The 22822-nt window shown below is 37.4% G+C and overlaps 1 protein-coding gene across 1 annotated transcript; it reads right to left on the bottom strand.

Moving 5' to 3' along the window:
• Positions 1 to 12291: 12291 nt before the first annotated feature.
• Positions 12292 to 21029, bottom strand: LOC141687038 (transcriptional elongation regulator MINIYO). Its single transcript, XM_074492179.1, has 10 exons — positions 20781 to 21029; positions 19263 to 20292; positions 18981 to 19099; positions 18692 to 18876; positions 17132 to 17237; positions 16798 to 17058; positions 16034 to 16222; positions 13712 to 15949; positions 13261 to 13470; positions 12292 to 12786 (listed from the first exon to the last, which is right to left on the bottom strand). Exons 1-10 carry the CDS (start codon positions 20934 to 20936, stop codon positions 12604 to 12606), a joined length of 4677 nt encoding a protein of 1558 aa, XP_074348280.1. The 5' UTR covers positions 20937 to 21029; the 3' UTR covers positions 12292 to 12603.
• Positions 21030 to 22822: the final 1793 nt, after the last annotated feature.

The raw sequence follows: 22822 nt of genomic DNA, 5'->3' as shown, positions 1-22822 counted from the left end.
CAACTCCACCCTTCACAGAAGAGATAATGAATGCCCATATCTCAAGGAAATTCAAGATGCCCACTATCAAAGCCTATGATGGCACGGGAGACCCCGCTAATCATGTTAGGACATTCTCTAATGCACTGCTGCTGCAACCCGTGAATGATGCTATAAAGTGTCGGGCCTTCCCTCAAACCCTGTCGGGTATGGCTCAAAGATGGTACAGTCGCCTGCCACCAAATTCTATTGGATCGTTCAGAGAATTAAGTCAGGCTTTTATTAAGCAATTCATCAGTGGAAGAGTCCATGAGAAAAGTTCAGCATCCCTTATGAGTCTTGTGCAGGGAGCTAAGGAATCCTTGAGAGATTACCTGAATCGTTTTACAAAGGAGGCTTTAAAAGTCCCAGACCTTGATGATAAGGTAGCCATGATAGCACTACAACAAGGAACCAGGGATGAGTTTTTCAAGATGTCCTTGGCCAAACGTCCCCCTGAAAACATGTTGCAACTCCAAGAGAGGGCAGGGAAGTATATTAAGGTTGAAGAAAGCATGAGGAAGACCGTAGTAAGTAATGAGCCCACTGGAGGCAAGAAGCGAAAAACTGATTTAGAATATATTGCAAAGGAAAAATATCCTAGAACCGAACAAAACCCTGATTCAACCCCCAAGAAGGGAGGACCTGGGCAAAAGTTCACTGAATACGCTAAGCTTAATGCTCCTAGAAGTCAGATTTTGATGGAGATTGAGAAAGACAGAGATGTTCGCTGGCCTAAGCCCTTGAAGGCCGATCCCGCCAAACTAGATAAGAGCAAGTATTGCAGGTTTCACAAAGATGTTGGCCATGACACCGATGAGTGTAGGCAATTGAAAGATGAAATTGAGTTCCTCATTCGAAAAGGAAGATTGAACAAATACACTGGAGAAGGAGGGGATAGGAATAATAATGGAAGGAAGAACTTTGAGGATCGTAGGAGGGACCAAGACGATCAGGGGCGAAACCCCCAGCCTAGAGGACCAGTTATAAACACCATTTATGGAGGGCCGAGACCTCGAGGGCCTGTGATAAACACGATCTTTGGAGGTCCAACTGCTGCTGGATTGTCCAAAAATTCCAGAAAGGCATATACTAGAGAGGTTATGCATATTGTTGGAGAAGCCCCGAAGAGGGCCAAGACAGAAGTAACATTGGCTTTTGATGATTCCGACCTAGAGGGTGTGAAGTTTCCCCATGACGACCCGCTGGTCATAACACCAATAATAGGAAATAGCCCGGTTAAGAGGGTCCTTGTGGATAATGGTGCTTCTGTGGATATCTTGCTCCACGATACCTTTCTAAGGATGGGGTATAACGACTCCCAGTTAACACCAACCGACATGCCGATATATGGATTTGCTGGAGTAGAATGTCCTGTGGAAGGGATAATCAAATTGCCAACCACCATAGGTACGGAGCCAAGGCAAGCAACGCAGATGCTGGATTTCGTGGTGGTAAAGGCTAGTTCAACTTATAATGCTATCATGGGGAGAACAGGGATACATGCCTTCAAGGCAGTCCCCTCTTCCTACCATTCAGTCATGAAGTTTCCCACCCGAAACGGGATTGGAGAAGAGAGAGGAGATCAAAAAATGGCTAGAAGCTGTTATGTGGCCTCTTTGAGGGCAGATGGAGTCGGGGGGCAGGTTCTTCCTATTGAAGATATGGATGTTCGAGAAAATGATGAGAATAGAGGAAGGCCAGCAGAAGAATTGGTTTCGGTTCCTTTAGACCCCGAGAATCCTGAGAGGACGACTTTCATTGGAGCCACATTAGAGGAGCCCCTTAGAGGGAAGTTAGTGAAATTTTTGCAAGAAAATAGTGATGTATTTGCATGGTCAGCAGCTGATATGCCAGGCATAGACCCGGAGTTAATTACTCACAAGCTAAACGTAGATCCAAGCCGGAAGACAGTGAAATAAAAGAAAAGAAATTTTGCCCCGGAAAGACAAGAGGCTATAAAGCAGGAGGTGGAAAAGCTCTTAGAGGCTGGTTTCATTGAGGAGATTCAATTTCCGGAGTGGTTAGCAAACCCTGTAATGGTGAAGAAGGCTAATGGAAAGTGGAGGATATGTATAGACTTCACTGATCTGAATGATGCATGCCCCAAAGACTGTTTTCCGCTGCCTAGAATTGATACTTTGATTGATGCCACTGCTGGACATGAGATGCTGAGTTTCATGGATGGGTTTAGCGGATACAACCAGATCAAAATGCATAAGGATGACATTCCAAAGGTATCATTTATCACTGACTTTGGTGTTTATTGTTATCTTGTTATGGCGTTTGGTCTCAAGAATGCAGGAGCCACCTATCAAAGGTTGGTGAATAGAATTTTTAAGGATCTTATTGGTAAGACTATGGAAGTCTATGTTGATGACATGTTAGTCAAGAGTCTAGTAAAGACTGATCATATAGCCCATTTAAGGGAAGCTTTTGAGGTCCTGAGGTACCACAAGATGATGTTGAATCCGACGAAGTGTGCTTTCGGAGTAGGATCTGGAAAATTCTTGGGACTGATGGTCTCAAAGAGGGGAATTGAGGCTAACCCGGATAAGATAAAGGCGATCCTGGACATGGAACCACCAAAAACTGTTAAGGATGTTCAGAAGCTTACAGGAAGGGTTGCTGCGCTAGGATGATTCATCTCCAAGTCGGGGGACAAGTGTTTGTCATTCTTCAAATCGCTAAAAAGCATCAAAGACTTTGTATGGAGTGAGGAAAACCAGAAGGCATTTGAAGAGTTAAAGAAGTATATGGCCCAGGCCCCGTTGTTGGCCAAGCCAGTTCTGAGTGAAATTTTATTCTTGTACTTGGCTGTTTCAGAGAGCGCCTTGAGCGCGGTGTTGGTTAAGGAAGAACTGAAAGTCCAGAAACCCGTATACTATGTCAGCAAAATTTTGCATGGTGCTGAGTTGAATTATTCAACTATAGAGAAATTTGCTTTAGCCTTGGTAATGGCTTCAAGAAAGCTGCGTCCTTATTTTTAAGCTCACCAGATTGAAGTGCTAACAAATCAGCCACTGAGAAATATCATTCACAGTCCCAAGGCAAGTGGGAGACTGATTAAGTGGGCAATAGAGTTGGGAGAGTTTGATCTCAAGTATAAGCCACGTACGGCTATAAAAGCCCAGGCACTAGCTGACTTCGTGGTGGAATGTACCATACCCAACCAAGAAGTCGGGGGGCAGGAAGATACCATACCTCAAGACAAGGGAGTCGACAATGGGGACAGGAAGAAGAATGACAAGGAGAAAGAATATTGGGTTCTCTATTTTGATGGAGCATCAAAAACAAATTCCAGTGGAGCAGGGTTGGTTTTGCAAAGCCCTGATGGGTTCTTAATTGAGTATGCGATGAAGCTAGATTTTCCAACCACAAACAATGAGGCAGAGTATGAAGCCCTGATAGCTGGCCTTGGTCTAGCTGGGACACTTAGAGTCAAAAACTTAAAGGTCCGTGGAGACTCGAAGCTGATCATATCCCAGGTAAAGGGAGAATTTGAGGCAAGGGATGATACGATGGCTAAGTATGTCCGCCTAGTAAGGGTTGTGATGACCCAATTTAATGAGTGCCATGTTGAACACATTCCAAGGGAAGAAAATGTTAAGGCAGATGCGCTTTCAAAGTTCGCTTCGTCTGAGATTGAAGAAAGTTCAGGAAGTGTGTACTTCCGTGTTTTGAAGACACGAAGCATAGATGTTAAGCTGCTGGCTCCCATAGGCTTGGGGACGTCATGGATTGATCCCATCAAGGCTCACATTCAGACCGGTTGGTTGCCAAGTGATGCAACTGAAGCACGGAAGTTAACTGTTCGGGCACTAAGGTACTCTTTGATAGATGAGATTCTTTACAAAAGATCTTTCGTGGTTCCCTACTTGAGGTGTCTCAGGCCCGATGAGGCACGCTTGGCTCTTGAAGAAGTGCATGAAGGTATTTGTGGACAACACTTGGGGGGCAGGGCCTTGGCTCATAAGATAACTCGTTTAGGCTTCTATTGGCCAGAAATGATGGCTGATGCCAAAGAATATGTGAAGAAGTGTAATCGCTGTCAGAAGCATGCACCAGTTGTTAGACAACCCCCCGAGATGCTGACCTCTATCAACTCGCCTATTCCCTTTGCCATGTGGGGGATGGATATTCTAGGGCCTTTTCCTATGGCCACGGCACAAAGGAAATTTCTGATTGTAGCCATTGATTATTTCACCAAGTGGATCGAAGCCAAACCCTTGGCCAAAATCACAACTAAGCAGGTTGCACAATTCCTGTGGGAAAACATTATGTGCCGATATGGAATTCCCCGTATCCTCGTCACTGACAATGGAACACAATTCAACAATGAGGAATTCAAGAAGTATTGTGAAGAAAATGAAATTGAGTTACGATTCACCTCTGTGGCTCACCCGCAAGCCAATGGGCAAGCAGAGGTAGCAAATCGGATAATCTTGGATGGACTAAAAAAGAGGATCGAGAAGTCAAGAAATAATTGGGTGGATGAGATACTTCCAATATTATGGGCCTATAGGACTACCTGTAGAGTCACGACAGGAGCAACTCCTTTCATGTTGGCATATGGGGCAGAAGCAGTAGTTCCCGTGGAGATATCGCATTCCTCTCCAAGGATTCAGACTTTCAATGCTGTAGAAAATGAGGAAGGGCAGAGGTTAGCCCTGGATCTAATTGATGAAGTGCGAGATGAGGCACATGCCAAGATAGTAGAATATCAGAAAAAGGCTTCATTCTATTACAACATAAGGGTTAAAGAGAGATTTTTTAAACAAGGAGATCTAGTCTTGAGAAAAATAGAGGCTTCTGGTGTTGGACAGAAAGGAAAGCTTGCCCCAAATTGGGAAGGGTCGTACAGAGTCAAGAGCGTTCAGGGTAGAAGAACCTACAAGCTGGAAACTATGGAAGGTTTTGAAGTCCCGAGGACCTGGCACGCACAAAACCTGAAGGTTTACTACGTGTAAGATAGGTGAAGTACGATTCTCACTTGTCATTGACAAGTAGGTTTAAAAGCACCATGAAGCTTTGCTTGCGTAGGATTTTATATTCCAGTAGAATTTACATTGTCTAGTTATTGTTGATTAGGGTCGAACCCATGTTGTGTAAGGTTTTGGAAAACCAGACTTCATATTAAAGAGTTTGAAATTATTTCTATCTAAGGATGTTTAAAGTTCAAATGCGTATTAAGATTGTAAAGTTAAAACAGAAAGAAGAAAAGCAACATATGAAATATAACCCCGAAGGGTGACAAGTTTAGATATGAATGAAGTTCAAATAGAAGATATACAAAAAGTTAGGCCTTGGAAGGCTGAGATTCCTCAGAACCACTATCTGAAGTCTCCTCGGAAGTCTCGGTCGTTCCTTCGGACGTCTCGGTTGTCCCCTCCGAAGTCCCTGTAGAAGTTCCCTCTGCAGGAGATGCTGGCTGTTGAGGCGTTGCTTTTGGAGGCTCTTCCACCCTGGCCTTCTTAGCGACAGGCTCGAACTCCTCTTCGGAAGAATCTTCCTCCTCTCCGTCCTTGATCATAACAGCAAGCTTCTCAGTAACCCCTCCAAGCTCTGGAACCCGCACAGGGCAAGGAAAGGGAGACTGCTCAAGGACCTCGGGAAACTCATCCTGGATGGCCTCCACAGCAGCATCCCAGCCCTCTTTATAGCTAACTGGGTGAAGAAGGGCATCATGCTCCACCATCAAGTCCTTGAATTCTTGGGTGTCCATCCAGCCATCAATGGCTTTGTCCTTCTGCGCCTTCAGAATGACATTTTCGGCCTGGGCCGTCTCTAGGTCAGAAGTGGAAGAGGCCAGTTGAGCTTCAAGGGCCTCTATTTTTTGGTTGGCCTCTTCCAACTTCTTGTTGGCATCTTCCAGGCCAACCTTCCAAGCATTGCCCCCTGGAAATGGGCGTTAGCCTGCAAGAGAAACAGCGAAAGTTCAGAAAAGAAACGTGGAAAAATAAGTAAGAAGAGCATAAGTAAAGGACGTACCGTCGCCAGAGCCTGGGCTCCAAATAGCTCATTCCCCTCTAAGTCCTGTTGAAGGACAAAATCTTGATAGTCCACCAGGGAGATGGAATGCTTAGACCATTCCTTGGACAGCGCCGTGCTGCCCATGATAGAGTCCTTGCCCCGGATCCCCCAGGCAGGTTGAAAATAGGCCCCTGGCCTCTGCTTGGTGCGCAAAACTTGGCTGGGGCCTTCCTCGCTTGGCTCCATTGCCTGAAGGAGGAACTCAGGGAAGCAAGAAAATCAAAGAATTTTCGAACAGGATTCAGGTCGAAATATCGACTAGAATCCTAGTCGAAATCCTAGTCGATAGGCTCATGGCAAGAAGCTGGAATAACGGGACTGAATTGAGGTCGAATAAACCAAGCATCTTTCAAAAAAAAAAAAAAAGGGGATTAAAAACTCAGGTCGAAGTTCGACTAGGATCCTGGTCGAATTCCAGGTCGTGAATTCTAGTCAAAATCCTTCGACCAGGAAGCAAGAAAATCAAAGAATTTTCGAACAGGATTCAGGTCGAAATATCGACTAGAATCCTAGTCGAAATCCAAGTCGATAGGCTCATGGCAAGAAGCTAAAAAAAAGGTGGAATTTTCGACCTAGATCCAGGTCGAATTTTCGACTAGGATCCTGGTCGAATTCCAGGTCCTAGATCCAGGTCGAAATTTCGACTAGGATCCTGGTCGAATTCCAGGTCGTGGATCCTAGTCGAATTCTTTCGACCAGGATGGCAAGGCTGACCCCTATTTTCGACTAGGATCCAGGTCGAAATTTCGACTAGGATCCTGGTCGAAAAAGGGCTGGAAATCTGAAAATTAGGGAAAATCCCAGAAAATTCGGGAAAATCCCAGAAAATTAGGGAAAATCCCAGAAAATTAGGGAAAAATCCCAGAAAATTAGGGAAAATCCCAAAAAAATAGGGAAAAATCCCAGAAAATTAGGGAAAATCCTAGAAAATTAGGGAAAATCCCAGAAAATTATGGAAAAATCCAGAAAATAAGGAAAAAATCCCGGAAATAAGGGAAATATTCCTTGAAATTAAGATAATTCCAGAATAAAAGGAAAAATTCATTGTAAATGTGTAGGTCGCTCCACACTTTACGGAAAAACGAAACCCTGTAAGGGAACGAATAGACTTAACTTCTGCGAAACCTAATCAATGTTTCCCAAAAGTTGGGGGGCAAATGATAGGGATAAATAAATTATGCTTGTATAATTTATTTACTGCATTAATTGTACAAGCTGTGGGCTGCTAGGCCCAATAAAAAGATATATGATACTCAGACCAGAAAGGTTAAGCCTGATGGACCAGATCAGGCCTGATGGAATAAAAAAGGCCCAAAAGCCATGATTATTAATTAATTTCGTAATTAATTAATAAGGGACAAATCAGATGTTGAAAAGAGTCCCGATAAGGATATAAATCCTTGGAGATTAGCCTCAAGGGGACCTAAAAGGATAAGGAATCAGTTTCCTACTATCTAGGACTCCAAAGTCCATTCTAATTATGAGACTTGCCCACCAAGTCTCCTATACCAAGTCCAATTCAAGGACTCCCAACATCTATATAAGGGGTCTCACCCCCACCGATCAGAACTACGTTTTTTGGCTTGATTCTCTAATTCACAGAGATACATAGGCATCTCGTAAAGGTAGATCGAGCCACGAAACACGAGAGCAGCCATTAAAGGCCTTGAGCTCCCGAATCTTAGTATTAAATACAGCAAGTAATAACCTTAGTTTTTTTATCCACAACACCAAGCATAGAAAAGAGTTAATTATCAATTGACACAGTCAAAACAAGCAAGAACTAGAGAGCATTTGTAAGCTATATCTTTTAGAACTCTTAAGTTTAAGTTTGTAAAAACTCTTGTAAGAAGCTGTGTGCTTTTGCATCACAGAGATCTTCTACATTTATATATATCTCTGGTGGAAATAAAAATCCACCACAAAGTCTTAAACATCCTTTTTTATTTAATTTGTGTTTGAATACTTGAATATTTCTTATCCACAATTAGCCTATTCAAACATTATTATATTTATATCTGTAAGATGTTTTAAAATCGAAAAGCAACCAGAATTTCATTCAACCCCCCCCTCTGTAATTCTGTAGTTAGATTGTCTGGGAATAACACACTCCTTCAAAAACACAGTGATGCGAACAAATTTAGCAGAATGTTACAATTTATTTTATGTACAGCACAAATTTTAATATTATGTTATTTTGTTAAGTAGTATAGATATTGTCGTATAGCACAAACTTTGAGAGCATGTTAAATATTATGCTAAATTAGATTCTATGTCTATATAATAGTATCAAAAACAAGATTCAACAACCCAATAGCGTATTAGATATTGTGCTATAATAGAAAAAATCTATGATTTGTGCTATGTATAGAAGAAAATATAGTATTATGTTAATCTTTTAGCTCATTAAAAAATGAAAAAAGGAAAAAGAAAAGAGACAAGTAGATAAATGAAGTTATGGAGTATTTGGAAGTTAGTTCAATATGAATTAAAAAATGAGAATTACTTAGAGCATTTTCAATGATGTGTTATATCTTGTGTTACAGTTATATTATATATAACAAAAAAATATCATTTGATGTGCTGAACTTTGTGGTAAAATAGCATACAATTTTATAGTTTGTACTATGTTTAGCACAAAATATCGATAGAGCTATTATTATTGCCAACTCATAAAAAAGTAAAGAAAATAAAAAAAATGAATAAAGTATTTAACTGCAAGTGTGGGGTAATTGATAGATAATTAAATTTATATTCAAAAGTAATTGCATTAAGAAGGTATTAAAATTTGAAACAAGGTTCCGAACAAACCACTAAAAATACGGTGCCATTTAGCATAAAAAATCATTAAATTATAGCAGCAATTATATTTATTTTTTTTTATCGTAGAGAACCCGCATCTAAAGATGCACAAAAAGCCCATCTGGCCGTGTTTCATTCGGGCATTAAAAAACCCGGTTTTTTGGAAACGGATCGGGCCAGGCTTTTTTAAATATCGGGCCAGGCCGGACCGGCCTTCCTAAGAAATATAAAGTACGTTCTGGACCCGCGGGCCGGGCCGAACCGGGCTTTTTATTTATATATTAAAAAAATATTTTTATATTTTATAACTCAAATTATGAGTAAATACTGGAGGAAATAATATCTTGATATATCAGATAGAGTAGTTTAGATATTGAAATAAATAATTATTTTTTAATATAATATATAAATAATCATATATACCTTAATTGCTTCTGATATTATAATATAATATTTGAAAAATAATAAAAAAAGTATTGTATATTTTTAAATTTTATATAAAAAATTGGTTTTTTAATCGGGCTTTTCAAAAAGCCGGGCTTTTATCCGGGCTTTTTTAGATCCGGACTTTTCGGGTTTCGGGCCGGACCGGATTTTCGAGAAAAAAGGAGGCCCATTTAAGGCCCGCGGGCCGGGTCAAACTGGTCCGGGCTTTTTTCCGTATCGGGATTTTCAGGCTTTTTTCCGGAGAGGATCGGATTTCGGGTTTCAGATTTTTTGAACTCCCCAACTGCAGCCGCTACCCTTCGGGTGCACACGGGCTCACACAGTAGTCCAGTGACAGCTCGGGTTCAGGAGGCATAATCATAAATTATCCACCCGTGGGATTCGAACCTGTGACCAAAAGGATAATTATCCACTCTTTAACCAACTGCGTCAACCATTGCGGGCCTATTTTAACATAATCATTATTAATTTTGCCCTTAGATTTCGTTAAATTTGAAATAATATTTGAATAATGCACTACATACTACTTTTTGGTATTAATCATCATCATCATTATCTAGTATATCCGCTTAGAGTATTGTCCGGGAAGGGTAAGATGATCATGCTCATATTTGGAAGAATGATTAGGTTGTTTTCGTGAAGAACCTCTGTTTAGTACAGAACAAAATAATGTGTGATAAAAGTAAATAATAAAGAAAATCATAAATATTAATATAATAAATTAGAAGTAATTAAAAATGGTGTCAAACTTGAGCTCATGATTATATTAACACGGTACTTACCAACAATAATTAATCTTCGATTGTTAAATGCTTCTGTTATTTCTTCTAATCCCAAATGAATCCCGAATGGATGTATCTCATGTATAACTTGAAAAATTCTCATTTGACTCGTTAATGTCCGAATCATTCATAAATATTTGCAATAATCCCACCTATTTTAGAACAACCATTAACTTTTCTCTAAAATAATTATAATTTTGATGTACAGGGCTAATAACTACAAGTAATTTGAATTATAAGATATCTAAGAGTATCGATAATAGAGTTTGCTAAATTTTATGCGGCATGACAAAATAATAATAATAATAATAATAATAATAATAATAATAATAATTCATCAAAATATTAGTAATAATAATAATAATCCATCAAAAGTCGGTCGAAAAAATGACAAAAAAAAACTTTTTTTTGGATAAGTGACAATAATACCTCTTTTCAATATTTTGGCCATTTTCAGACTAGGTATTTTAAAAATAATTCTTATTTTCTTGTGTAAAATTAAGTTTTTTATAAAAAATTTAAAAAATAGCTTAAATACAGAGTTTGAGAATGGTTATTAGGACATATATCGAACCTGAGAAACTGAATCTTGTATACCTATTATCAGAAAGCGTATTTTAGATTTAAAAAAATAGGATAAGTACCCATTATCAGATAGCCAATTTCAAATATCCAATCTGAATCAGACGCTTAAGTGCGATTTATCTTGATTTACGTCATTTGCATGTTATCGCGTGAACCCGTGGGATTTACCTAGTGCGCACTCAAATGATAGCGGTTACAGGTTTCCTATGATAAAAAATAAGAGAAAGCGTATATCTTTTTGGCCGCATATATCAAATTTAATATTTAGATCACCAATTTTTAAAAATATGATATTTTTTACCATCACCCTCCAAAGTCCATTATTATAAAGTAACGAAATTAGCAAGAAGACAGTTATAAAATATTAGCTCATCCTGTTGAATAGACTGTTTTCCAAGTCTGATGCTTTGTCTTGCATGCTGGTACCCACAAATTTATAGGGTCGAATATTAAGTGGGTGATTGATTATGTTTAAAAAAAAATTAAATAGGGCATTAACTACAAATTTGACTCAAAATAATTATCAATTAACTTAATTTGATTGTTTCGTTAAAGTCAAAACTAAAAATAGCCGGAATTGAAAAATGGTAACACGGGAGGCTACAACTCTGTTTGGGCTTCAATATGGTTACTAAATTTTTTTATTTACCTCACGGAATCATATGATAAAATATCGTTTTGATTCCCCTACTTGAGTTAGAGCATCTCTAACCGTATTATTAAACTGTTAGCTAAAATAATTTGAAATAGAGATTATCTAACAATTTACTGAATATGTAAGGTTATTTATTCCAGTAGCGTTGGTTATAATGATTGACTATATTTTAAAAATAGTATTTTATTATTTCAGGTTGTTATAAATATAATGTATTATTTGAACATGCTTATGTGTAATTTAAATACAGGTCGTTAGAAACTCGACAAATATAGCCAAGAGATTGACTAAATTTTTAGGTAAGGGGAATGCACCATTGAAGCAAATAACTTTTTATATTATATCTAAAATATATATTTAAGCTATGTTTGATACATATTTAGCTAAGTGCTCATCCCATTAGTGATGCTCTTATTTCAAAAAATCAAAGCAAGATTTCATCACCATTCCGGGCCAAAATAGAAAGTTTTAGTAGTCATGTCTTCAAAAAATCAAAGCGAGATTTCATCACCATTCCGGGCCAAATAGAAAGTTTTAGTAGTCATGTCGTGAGCCAAATAAAATTTTTTAATAATCTGAATAATCTGAAGCCTGAAATAGCATGTGTTGTCATTTTTCAGTTTCAGACTATTTTCAATTTTCGACTTTAATAAAATGAATAAATTAAATTAATTGATGATTATTTTGAGTCAAATTTGCAAACTTATATAAACATAAATTTATAGCGCATACTGTGGCGTCTTCCAATATCAATCATAGTAGACTTTCAAAGGGAAGTATAAAGCTTCTGTCCAGACAAAAAAATCTGATATAAAAACAGATAAGTTGCTAAATATTTTTGCAAAATTGTGTTATGCAACTAGCACTACGCATTAAACCTTACGATCAATTTAGATGATGATATCAGACTAATACAGTTATCCAGATCCAGCTGATTGGACCCGGAAATTGCTGAGCACCCGGCGCGAATAAGAATCAAGAGGCAAAATAGGATAGAAAAGTATGATGCAATGTTTATTAACAGGACACTGCAGTCTGCAGGTATGCAGCAGAAAACGCAATTACATTCTCAAGCTATGCCTACATGCTACTAAGGTCCTGAAAAAGATCTCACACTAAAAAACAACCATGCAGTATCTCCTACTAGAAGTAGTGGTAAAAAGTGAAGTAGAGCTGGGAGAAGGCTACATTTCCAACAAAAGAAATTTCAATATTCTTATAATTCAAACTATTCCTGGTTAGCAAGCTCGTTCTGTACATGAATGTCATAAGACAAAATTGCTAATTTCTAAAGCTAGACTCTAGCTTGTCTACCTCAATCAAGAGTGAGGTGCTTCCTTTGCAGGCCTGTTTCAGCACGTCAAATCTTTTGCCAAATTCGTACATCTGTGGCCCTATAAGTTCTTCCCCATGTTGCTGATCATTTGATGGTCTTTTGTATCGAATAAGATCCATCATCATTCTCTGTTATGACCAAAGAAATGGACAAGTGAACAAAATATCAAATGTGATCTAGTATAACATTTCAGGGAAAACAATCTTGTTTACACTAGTATAACATTTCAGGGAAAACAATCTTGTTTACATAGTTTGTATTAGGAGGAAAAAACAATTAATAAACCGCATAATTTGGTTGGGAAGATATTTTGCACAAAGAAAAATAAAAGATGCAAAAATTACATAATTATGATCTATATTTCAGTGCTTCATAAAGCAACTGTATTACACATGAACAAAAGCCACAGATCTCAAGTTGCCCAGGTTTTTCCCCTAAAACACAAGGAGCAATAGTGGAACTAGCTATCCCTAAAAGAACTATTTACCGAAGCCAAATATTAATTTTGTCATACATCAAACAAAAGAACAGGCCAACAGGGGAAACTTGTTAGTGTGCCCACTCCAAAAGAAACAGAAAAAAAAAAAAAAAAAGTTTCGTACCTGATGTTGCTTTTTACCAGAGAAATCTCGCAAAAGGGATTTAACTAGTTTGTTCCTTATTGTCACTCTGTCACCAAGGGGATTTCCGAATATTAAAGAGGCAAGGTGGTGCACAACCAATGTAAATGCGACTGAGCCACGACCAACTGATCTATCAAGAGCACCCGACGTCCATGATTTCACATAAGCCTCCAGAATGTTCACATTATCCTGCATAACAGCATATCAAACGTGGTCATGTAAAATTTGTTCATACAAGGAATCAAGTGGGCAGATTTTGCATTTATATATTTGTTGACAGAAAAAAAACCTTACTATACTAAACAGTTAATAGTTTCACTTATCAATAGAGAGGTTCCAGTCTCATTTTAAAGATGGACGGCAATAATGTTACTTATAAATCAGCCAAAGCCCCCAGGACAATAGCAATAGAAAAAATTCATAGAAATACCTCAGCAGGTTCAAGGTACCCTTGAGCCTTTGCAATACATTTTTCTATAGGTGGCAAAAGTTCAAGAACACGAGCATTAGAGAGGGAATTCCAAGCAGCTAGTCGCACAGGAGCCTCTACACAACGATGTAAATACATAGAAACTTGCCGACCATAAATCATGTCACCATACGATACAGCAGCAAACTGCTCTGTCAGTGTTTCGATAAATGTAGAGTAACTCTCATGAACATCTGAATGGAACCTTAGCAATTCTAGACTATTCAAATCTCCATTATGTACGAGCCTTGACTTATCAAGAAGTTGTCCATATATATCTTGCAAAATTTCATACAAATCTCTGCTCTGGTCTTCGAGAATACCCATTCCATCATACAGGCTTGACGATAAAGAATGCAATTTCCATGATAGTGGCACATGTTGAAAAGATGTTTCGTAATTAGGAGAAAGGAAAGTTGACATTGTTTCAATACCTAAAAGAAAGAATAATCCACCTTTCGCAACCTCAAGTAAGGAAGCATTCTGTTTACAGTCTAGTGAACCAGATACACGAGAAAGTTCAGTACTCCTGTCAATAATGGTTGAGAGTGAACTCAAAAACCAATGTGAAGGAAGCGGCAGTCTCTGATGAGCCCATTCCACTACCATAGAAATTGTATTATGCTTTTGACCATTGTTGTTTGATGTGTAACAATCCTCGTGAATGGTGTCCAGATTACATTTTTTCATTTTAGGTGTTTTATGATCCAAATGACTGTTTTTGCTTTCTGCCCCCGACTTCTTTTTCAGGGACAGCCATCTATTCTTGAAGTGTGATGTTAAGCAATCACTAAACTGCTGGTAGTCGTTTTCTTCATATTGCCACCCGATTTGGTTGAATTCCCTGACACAGAGATCAAGACACTTAAGGACAGGAATTTGAAACAAGTACCCTAACAACTTATCCAGCAAGAATCTGTCATTTGGCCCTGAGATTAAACACATATACAATGCACAATCTATTTTCTGCATAGTAGATCTCATCTCTTCAGAATTTGGTGGATCTTTATCACACACAACTGGAGATAGCTCAAGTAAGTGAATGAGCAAAGTTGCATCCATTTGAGCCAACAAGACTGTTGTGGACCAAAAGCCTCCACCAGAAGCACCCCAGCCAATACCAACGCCTGGAGCAGGACCACCTCTACCAAACATCTCAATGGAATGCATACACTGCCATTCAGAAGCAATTAAGTTCATGAAAGTTATCAGCATCATTTCAAATTCGACTGAGGAAGACTTATAAATTCCAGCCGCAAGTATTTTATCTTCTCTTGAGATGCTGAAACCCTCAAAGGATGTAGTATGCATGTCCGCAAGTTGGATGAGCTTATCAATAGAAAGAACAACTTGAACTGATCCCTGAAGACAGACTACAGAAGCAAACATCATCTCAGGTTCACTTTCATGTCTCAGATGACATAAATACTGGAGGAAAGAACCACACCGAGAAGGATCCTTGCCATAGTAGTTGTTGGTAACCTGTGTAAAGCTGAGAAACTCCTGTTTGATTACACCAAGTCCAATTTTTGGAACGAACTCCGGAAGCCATGGAACGTGCCCCCCCTGAAGACTAAAGGTGTCCTCTGGAATGACCCGCCCTAGTAAACTGGAAAGCATGTGCATGACCGATGAAATTACCCATAAAAGAGACATCTCAGTCCGATTCTTCATAACAGAATTGTTCCTAGTTGCATTTTTCCACTCAAAGCATTTAGAAATATGTGAATCACTCTTAAATGCTATCCATTTCAAAGCTAATTCCACAAGTGGGCCTACATGACTCCAACACCATGTTTCTTTGTCTTCTGTGTCAACTTCTTCTAGTTCCACTTGTGAATAGAAGTTTGGAAGCCGTCTAGTAAGAACCTCCAAAACAAGGTAAGCTTCGCTTGCAATGGCAGTATATTCATCAAGGATGTTGTTAACAATCACGTTTTCAAGGGAGGAAACATCCAACCAGATACAAAGAGAAGGGAGCAGATCTGTAAGATTAGATACAGAGTAACCATACCGAATGCATACTTTCCAAAAACGAAGTTGTTCAACCAGCAAATCAGATGAATTTTTGCAGTTCTCCTTTCCTGATTTCACCCAGTGGTCAATGGAGGATGTATATCGATACAAATGCCAAGTAATCTTCTGGAAAGTCCCATTCTTTATAAATTTCAAACAGTTCTTCTCATATTGAGCCAAAACCTAATTGAAAAAAAAACACCAAAATTAAATTATGAATTAGAAGTTATAGAATCCTGAAGAAAGCTAAGTATACAAATGGCTTGCCTTCATAAGTTTAACAGCCTTTATCTTGAAGGAATTGATCTCCATTTGGTCCTTCACAGTAAATCTTTTAACAACTGTCTCAACAAGTCGTTCACAGTTCATAATTGCATCTGCACAAGCCGGGGAATGCCTTGCTATGGCTATTAGTATGGAGATTACACATTCTTCTAGAACAAATGAAGGGTCGACCTGAATTTACAAGTGACAAAGTTTTTACCAAACTGTAAAAATTCTTAAGTTCAATGGTAAATACCAGATCAAAGACATGCAGATAAAGTTCCACAAAATGCTTCTTTACCATCAAGTATTGCTGACATGCTAAAATATCATGAACTAGTGCAACTATATTACTTGATGCAGGAAGGCTCTCCAGATAATTCATAAGTTTACTCAACATACAGGATTAAACGAATTTACATACCAAATACGAAGGTGGTATTTTGCAAACCTTTACCAGAAAAAGCATAGAAAAATATTGCAAAAGTGTATGTCTCGCCTGTTGTAACTGTTTTTGAAGGTAACATCAATATAGATTTTTTATTAACGCAATTGGCGGCGGTGAGCCTTTGACCAACTTTCAAAAGAAGATACGCCCCTAGAGAAAAGACATCATAGGCTCTTTAAAGTAGGAAAATTCATATTTCTACAAGTACGTGCTCTTGGGTAAGTTAGAAATATGACCATGCGGCACACACATTACTTCAAATTCTTCAAAGATCAATGCTACAGTTTTCAAAATTTTCACATCCTTTTAAAATGCTTACCTCCAAGAGATACCGGATTCTTGATATAATCCCCATTCTGACCAAACCCGCAGCCAAATCTTGTACTGCAACAACAATGTCGTCCTGAATAGTTTTCCCGCCTTCAGCTTCGTAGTCCATTGTTTTGTCATCAAAAGGAAGTAGATCTGAAGGTTTAGTATTATACTTCCACAAGCCACCTTTTAAAAAATTATCTTCGATTCTGGGTCTACTTCTAAATACTGGAGCAGTACAGACACCTTTCTGACAGGTTACTGTTTTCTAAGAACATGTGTAGCAAAGTAAGAATCAGTACATGACAAAGAAATTAGGAAACCATGAATTTATACTCTACCTCGGAAATATCAAAGAAACTTTCATTGATGTCGCAACAAAGTGCGGATTGAATGACTTTGGCACAAGCTATAACAACAGAGTCATGGTTATCATCAAGAGACATCCTGCAAATAAAAGAAGTTGAAGGTTAACAAGACAACACAATCACATCTTTTGACAATTTCAGTCTTCATCGTCTTATAATGTGACACCGTTAAATCTATTTAACAATATGCTCTCTAAATCTACTCATAAGATCAATACTTAACTTTAATTTGTACTTATATCAACTTTCATTATAAATCAATGCAAGCTTACTATTAAACCTCAGACAATCGACTGACTTCTACCTCAGTCCTATAATCTGCATCGAGGGAAAAGCTTACTAAGCCCAATGTTGACCACATGCAATCAGCCAAGTACACAAAACAAACTAAGTAGACAACTAAAAATCTACCAAATTAGGTTAGCTCAAGGATCTCATCAGAACTTGCAGCCGCATGCCTCTGAACTCATGCATCACACCAGAAATAATTGCAGAATTATCTTACCCTTGGCCTAGAAAGGCAGACCTAACCGCTTAGACTTCTGAACTAAGGCACATTTTTGTTGACTAAACTAAATGCAATCAACCAAGTATATAAATCTAACACTGTAGAAAATCTACAAGGTTAATGTCAGGTCAAGGATCTCATCTAAAACTCACAGTTGCATGCCTCTGTACTCATGCATTGACAATGAAATATTGTACACGACATAAAAGATTAGTGTTAGGGTTTGGTGATGCAGGACAACTTGTGAAAACACGATATAGAATAATAAAAACACAAAAAGATAAACTTGGCTAGCTGAACCGCAAAACACCCACTACCCCATGGATTTCCCAACCGCGGAAGGGAGAGAAGATTATGGATAGCATCCCATACAAAGAGACCCAATTCGGCAATTCAATATATCTCAAAATCAAGTCTAAGTAATAATGTGAGGATTACAATACTTATCTGGGGGATAGAAACCCTAATAAAATAACCTAATGGGCCAAGGCCCATCAACAATCGGGCTTTATTATAAATAAACTCCTTACTCAATAAACTCCTAGCCCCACAAATGAAACGTATAGATTAATACATTATTTATCTCTACACTAAACAAATATAAACTAATATAATAACATATTAATCCTTTGTTTTCGTTCCTCATCATTTGGACTTTTAGGTACACGAAACGGAAAAGTACACACACACGAAACGACACAGCAGATGTAGTGTCGTTCGAGCTTCACTTTGGCCACATAAAATACATATACGCTTAATTTAATAACTAAATTTAACATAGAATATAGATATACATATAAAGAGTGTATATTTTTTTGAAATTGTATGTAAAGTGGGACACTGAGAGGGAGAGGGAGAGGAAAGGGGGGGGGTGATACTTACATAGCACAAGAACATATTTCTCTATGGAGTATAGATATATGAATTCCCTTAAAGATCCATGATGTAGTCATTACAGATGTGGTAATACTAAAACCTTGAAAGTAAATAATGATAAAAAAAAAAAAAATTAACTTGAGACTCACCTAAGTGAAAAAGCAAGCTCTGGCTCTGGTCCAAGAATAAAAGCCCAAATAGCCTCCCAGTCAGCAAGTCTGTCGGTGTTAGATATTTTCCAGGTGGCCCCAACTTGATTTTGGAGAATACAGCTTGATGCCCTATTAAGTACAGATGCAAGTAAATGCAATGCGAGGACACGTTGCCCAGGAACCTGAAATTTGCATCCCGAAAGAGGTTCATGGATGAAAGTCCTAACAACATTATTATGTGTTGTGTGTATAACGAATAAAGACCAAAATGTTGTATAAAACTAACCACACTCCTGATAAGCGCCAATGCTTCTTTGATGGTGTAACCTGCAGCTGCAGGGTCACCTTCAGTTCGCAAAAGGTCACGTTCTGATACATTTCGAGCACTATATCCACTCTTAATACCTTCACATAAACAAAGAAGAACTGTCAACAACTTGTTTGTATAAATAGCATCTCAAGTATTGAACATGATCAAAGATGCAAAAACTGAATGAAATATAAAATTAATATATATTCTAGGGTAAAACCAACACTTCCAAATAATTAACACCACGTGAGTCCCTACCAGAGATATTAATGACATTTCCCTCCAATGAGAACCTCAGTTCCCTAACAGATTCAACCCTTTTGCTCCAAGTATCCCATGGACCGCAACTATTGTCGCTAACTAGCAATGGGCTGTCAGCTAGCGTCTTCACTGAATCTGTTTTTGTCCCATTATATGATGTCTCAGTCAGAGGAAATGTAGGTTTATCAGTCAAATTTTCATCCTGAAGGTTTTCCACTTGACCATCAATCATTACATCTGACGTTGAACTCTTTTGCTTCTTTAATTTGTTCTGCCCCCTTTTCCTTAACTTCTCTAGTAGTTTAGGGTTTAGCCTTTTCTTCAAGTCATCTTGTGCTTCGGCAATCTCATCAGCTGACATTTTCTGAAGACGAGCACGATTCTCAGCATCAATGTCATCAATTTGATTATCGAGGGATTTAGGTTCTTTTCTAAGTCCTAAGTAATTGCTACCATGACCAGAATTCCTGAGAGATTCCATCATGTAATGATCATCGATTATCGCTTTATTCGGGTTCTTATATGCCAGACGCTCACTCGAATAATGTTCGTTGCACACATCAGTTGACATGTCATCAATATTCATATCCGAGACATCTTCTAGTTCTGCCACCACACCCTTCTCCGAAAAATCCGCACTTTCCATCTCCACATCTTGTTCTTTGGAATCATTTTCCAATTCTCCTCCCTCTACCTGAACAGCATTCTCAAAACTAACACATCTACCAGCATCCTCATCAATTCTATTTCTACCAGCATCCTCATCAATTCTATTTCCCTCATTAACTCCATTTAGCTCTTTAGGTTTAGGTTCCGCAAAAAGCTTATTACTTCCTTTATTCGAACTGGTACCAGCATTATCACTAATTAGCTCTCGCCACCGACTAAAATCCACACTTTTCTTCTCTTTCCTCCTCACTGGCTCCGCAAACGCTGCCATCACTTGCCCATCATCATCATCATCGTCCTCATTCTCATCCTCACCATTCAAGTGTCCAACAGAATCACTCACTTTAGGTCCCCAATGCTGTGAACAAACAATACATACACAAACATATAAGCTAGTCACAACTAAAAAGAACACAACATATTACAAATAAAAACGACAAACCAACTACAACCAGAGACTTAGTACTTTAGGTGGCCGATGCTGTCACAAATAAAACATGCACCAATATCTAACCTAAACGCCACTAAAACCCTCAGCTAAAAACAAAAAATGCAAAATGTGTTTCACAAAATCGGAGAATAATACAACGAAAACATATAGAAAATATTCAGTAGACTCACTCACGTACTGGGTATAAAATGCTATGGGAAACATACACGATACATAATACACCCAAAAACTAACCTAATCAACAATAGAAACATAAATAAACATATAATCATACAAATACAAAGTTAAAAAAAGCATTAAATAGGTATAAAATCACACGTATATATGTATAAAATCACATATATATATAGTATAGATTATAAATAGTGATAAATTTAGGGGAAAGGATGGCTTACTGGGCCGTGAGAACGATGACGAGCGACCGGAAAAGGCAGGACAGTGGCGCGTGGGAAAGAGGAAGGGGCGAGTGGAGTATTATCAGAGAAACCTTTTTCAACTATGCCGCCAACCATCGGCGGCGCGTGGCTTTGTTTGCTTTCTTTCTTCTTCATTGTTGCGCCACTGGGGTTTATTCACAAATTATACAATTGTATTTGTGTGCGTCAAAGTCTTCTCATTTTGTTGCCCGCCGTTTGGGCTGTAATTCGGGCGGTGGGGGCGTAATTTGAGCAGAGATTAATCGACTCGAGCCGGCTCGTTTAGTTAAATGAGCCTAAATTTATGCCCAAACTCTAGTTATTATTCAATTCACGAGTCGAGTCTAGTTAAATGAGCCGATTTTAACGAGTCGGACGAGTCGACTCGTTTAATTTTATACTTAATCAAGCCTAAATCTCTACCCGAACTCGACTCATTTAATTTCATGAGTCGAGCCGAGACAACTCGAGTAATTAAATAAGTCGGAACCTCTGCCCGAACTCGGCTCGTTTAACTAAATGAGCCGAGTCGAGCCTACTTAAACGACTTCGAGTCGGACGAGCTCGGCCTGAACTCGAATTACAGCCCTACCTACTGTTGTTATATATTTTTGTGTGAAGTTGAAAAATACGATATTTTTAAAACTAAAATTATAGAAATATGATTTAGCAAAAAAAATATAAAAATTAAATTAAACTTCCATTAAATAATACCTAATAAAATAATAAACTCCCTTCATTAATAAAATTATTCTCGCAACTAGGGCTAATGTTGTAAACTAATATTTTGACTAGAAGTATAATATAATTAAAAATTAGGAAGTAATTGAGTTGCAAATAATATGTAAAGTAATAATTAAAAAATTATATAATTATATATATAAATAATTCCACCAAAGATTGACTTGACTTTACGTAAAAGTATAAATAATTCTTATTATGTTTTGCTCAAATTGTAACAAGTAATTTTTCAAAGTTTTGATTACTTCAAATACTTTTTTGATGAGCTGGTGATCGTTTGGTTCGAGATCATTATCCATCAATGTTCATTATCGACTCAATGATTTTTTATCTGTAGCTTAGATAATTTACGAGATACTCAATATCCATCACATTCTTATATCGTAAATTAAAGATATATTCATTTAAACTTTCGTTACCTTCATTTAATTCACCAAGTTCTTATGACCAAATCTTGCAATGCCGAATATAATTTACAATTGTGGTTGTTTTCACATCAGTATTCGGTAAAGTAATACAATGTTATTTTATCGATAAAATAATAAAATATTATTATATTGATCAAGTAATAAATCCGGTAAAGTGATATTTTTTACAGGTTTCAAGGGTATTACTTTAAAGAGTTTTAATTATATGTATTTTAAAATTTTATTTTTAAAATTAGGATTTGAATATCTGCAATGAAAACATAAGTTAATTTTGTATTTTCTCAAATTTACTTGAAATTTAGATTCAAATGTAAAAATTTAAGTCAATTATAGACTCGAGCAATGCACGAATATATTATGATATAGTAATTTTTAAGTGTTATTGCACTTTGTAAAATATATATTATAATTGTTTACAGTTAGCTAATATGAACATATTCGTAAAGAACATTTTGTAAGAAAATTTAGCGTTAAAAGTCCTTTTATTTTAGTTTAAGATTCATTTTTTATTTTTAACTCTTGATGATAAACTAAGGTATAAAGCACCTATGAGCGACACGAGAATTATTTGAGAAAGTCTATATGTGATGATATTATTGAACGAGATCAATTATTTAACGATTTATATTAAAAAATTTAAAATTGTGTGTTACATGTCACATAAATGTTAATTAACTACGGTTTAGGTGGCAGTATAAAAATTTTGTTAGATATTTTTTATGTAATATAAAATAATATTTGTTATACAAAAAAAATGTTCTAGAGATAATTGGTTTAAAATATTAATAAATTACATTTTGTTCTAAATTAAAATCACAGTAATTACTATCAAATAAAATGTTAATTAAATAA

This window comes from Apium graveolens, chromosome 9 (assembly GCF_009905375.1).
Source record: "Apium graveolens cultivar Ventura chromosome 9, ASM990537v1, whole genome shotgun sequence".
NCBI classification, from domain to species: Eukaryota; Viridiplantae; Streptophyta; class Magnoliopsida; order Apiales; family Apiaceae; genus Apium; species Apium graveolens.
Note: the sequence above shows the minus strand (reverse complement) of the source record. Positions and strands in the feature narration are given on the sequence as shown.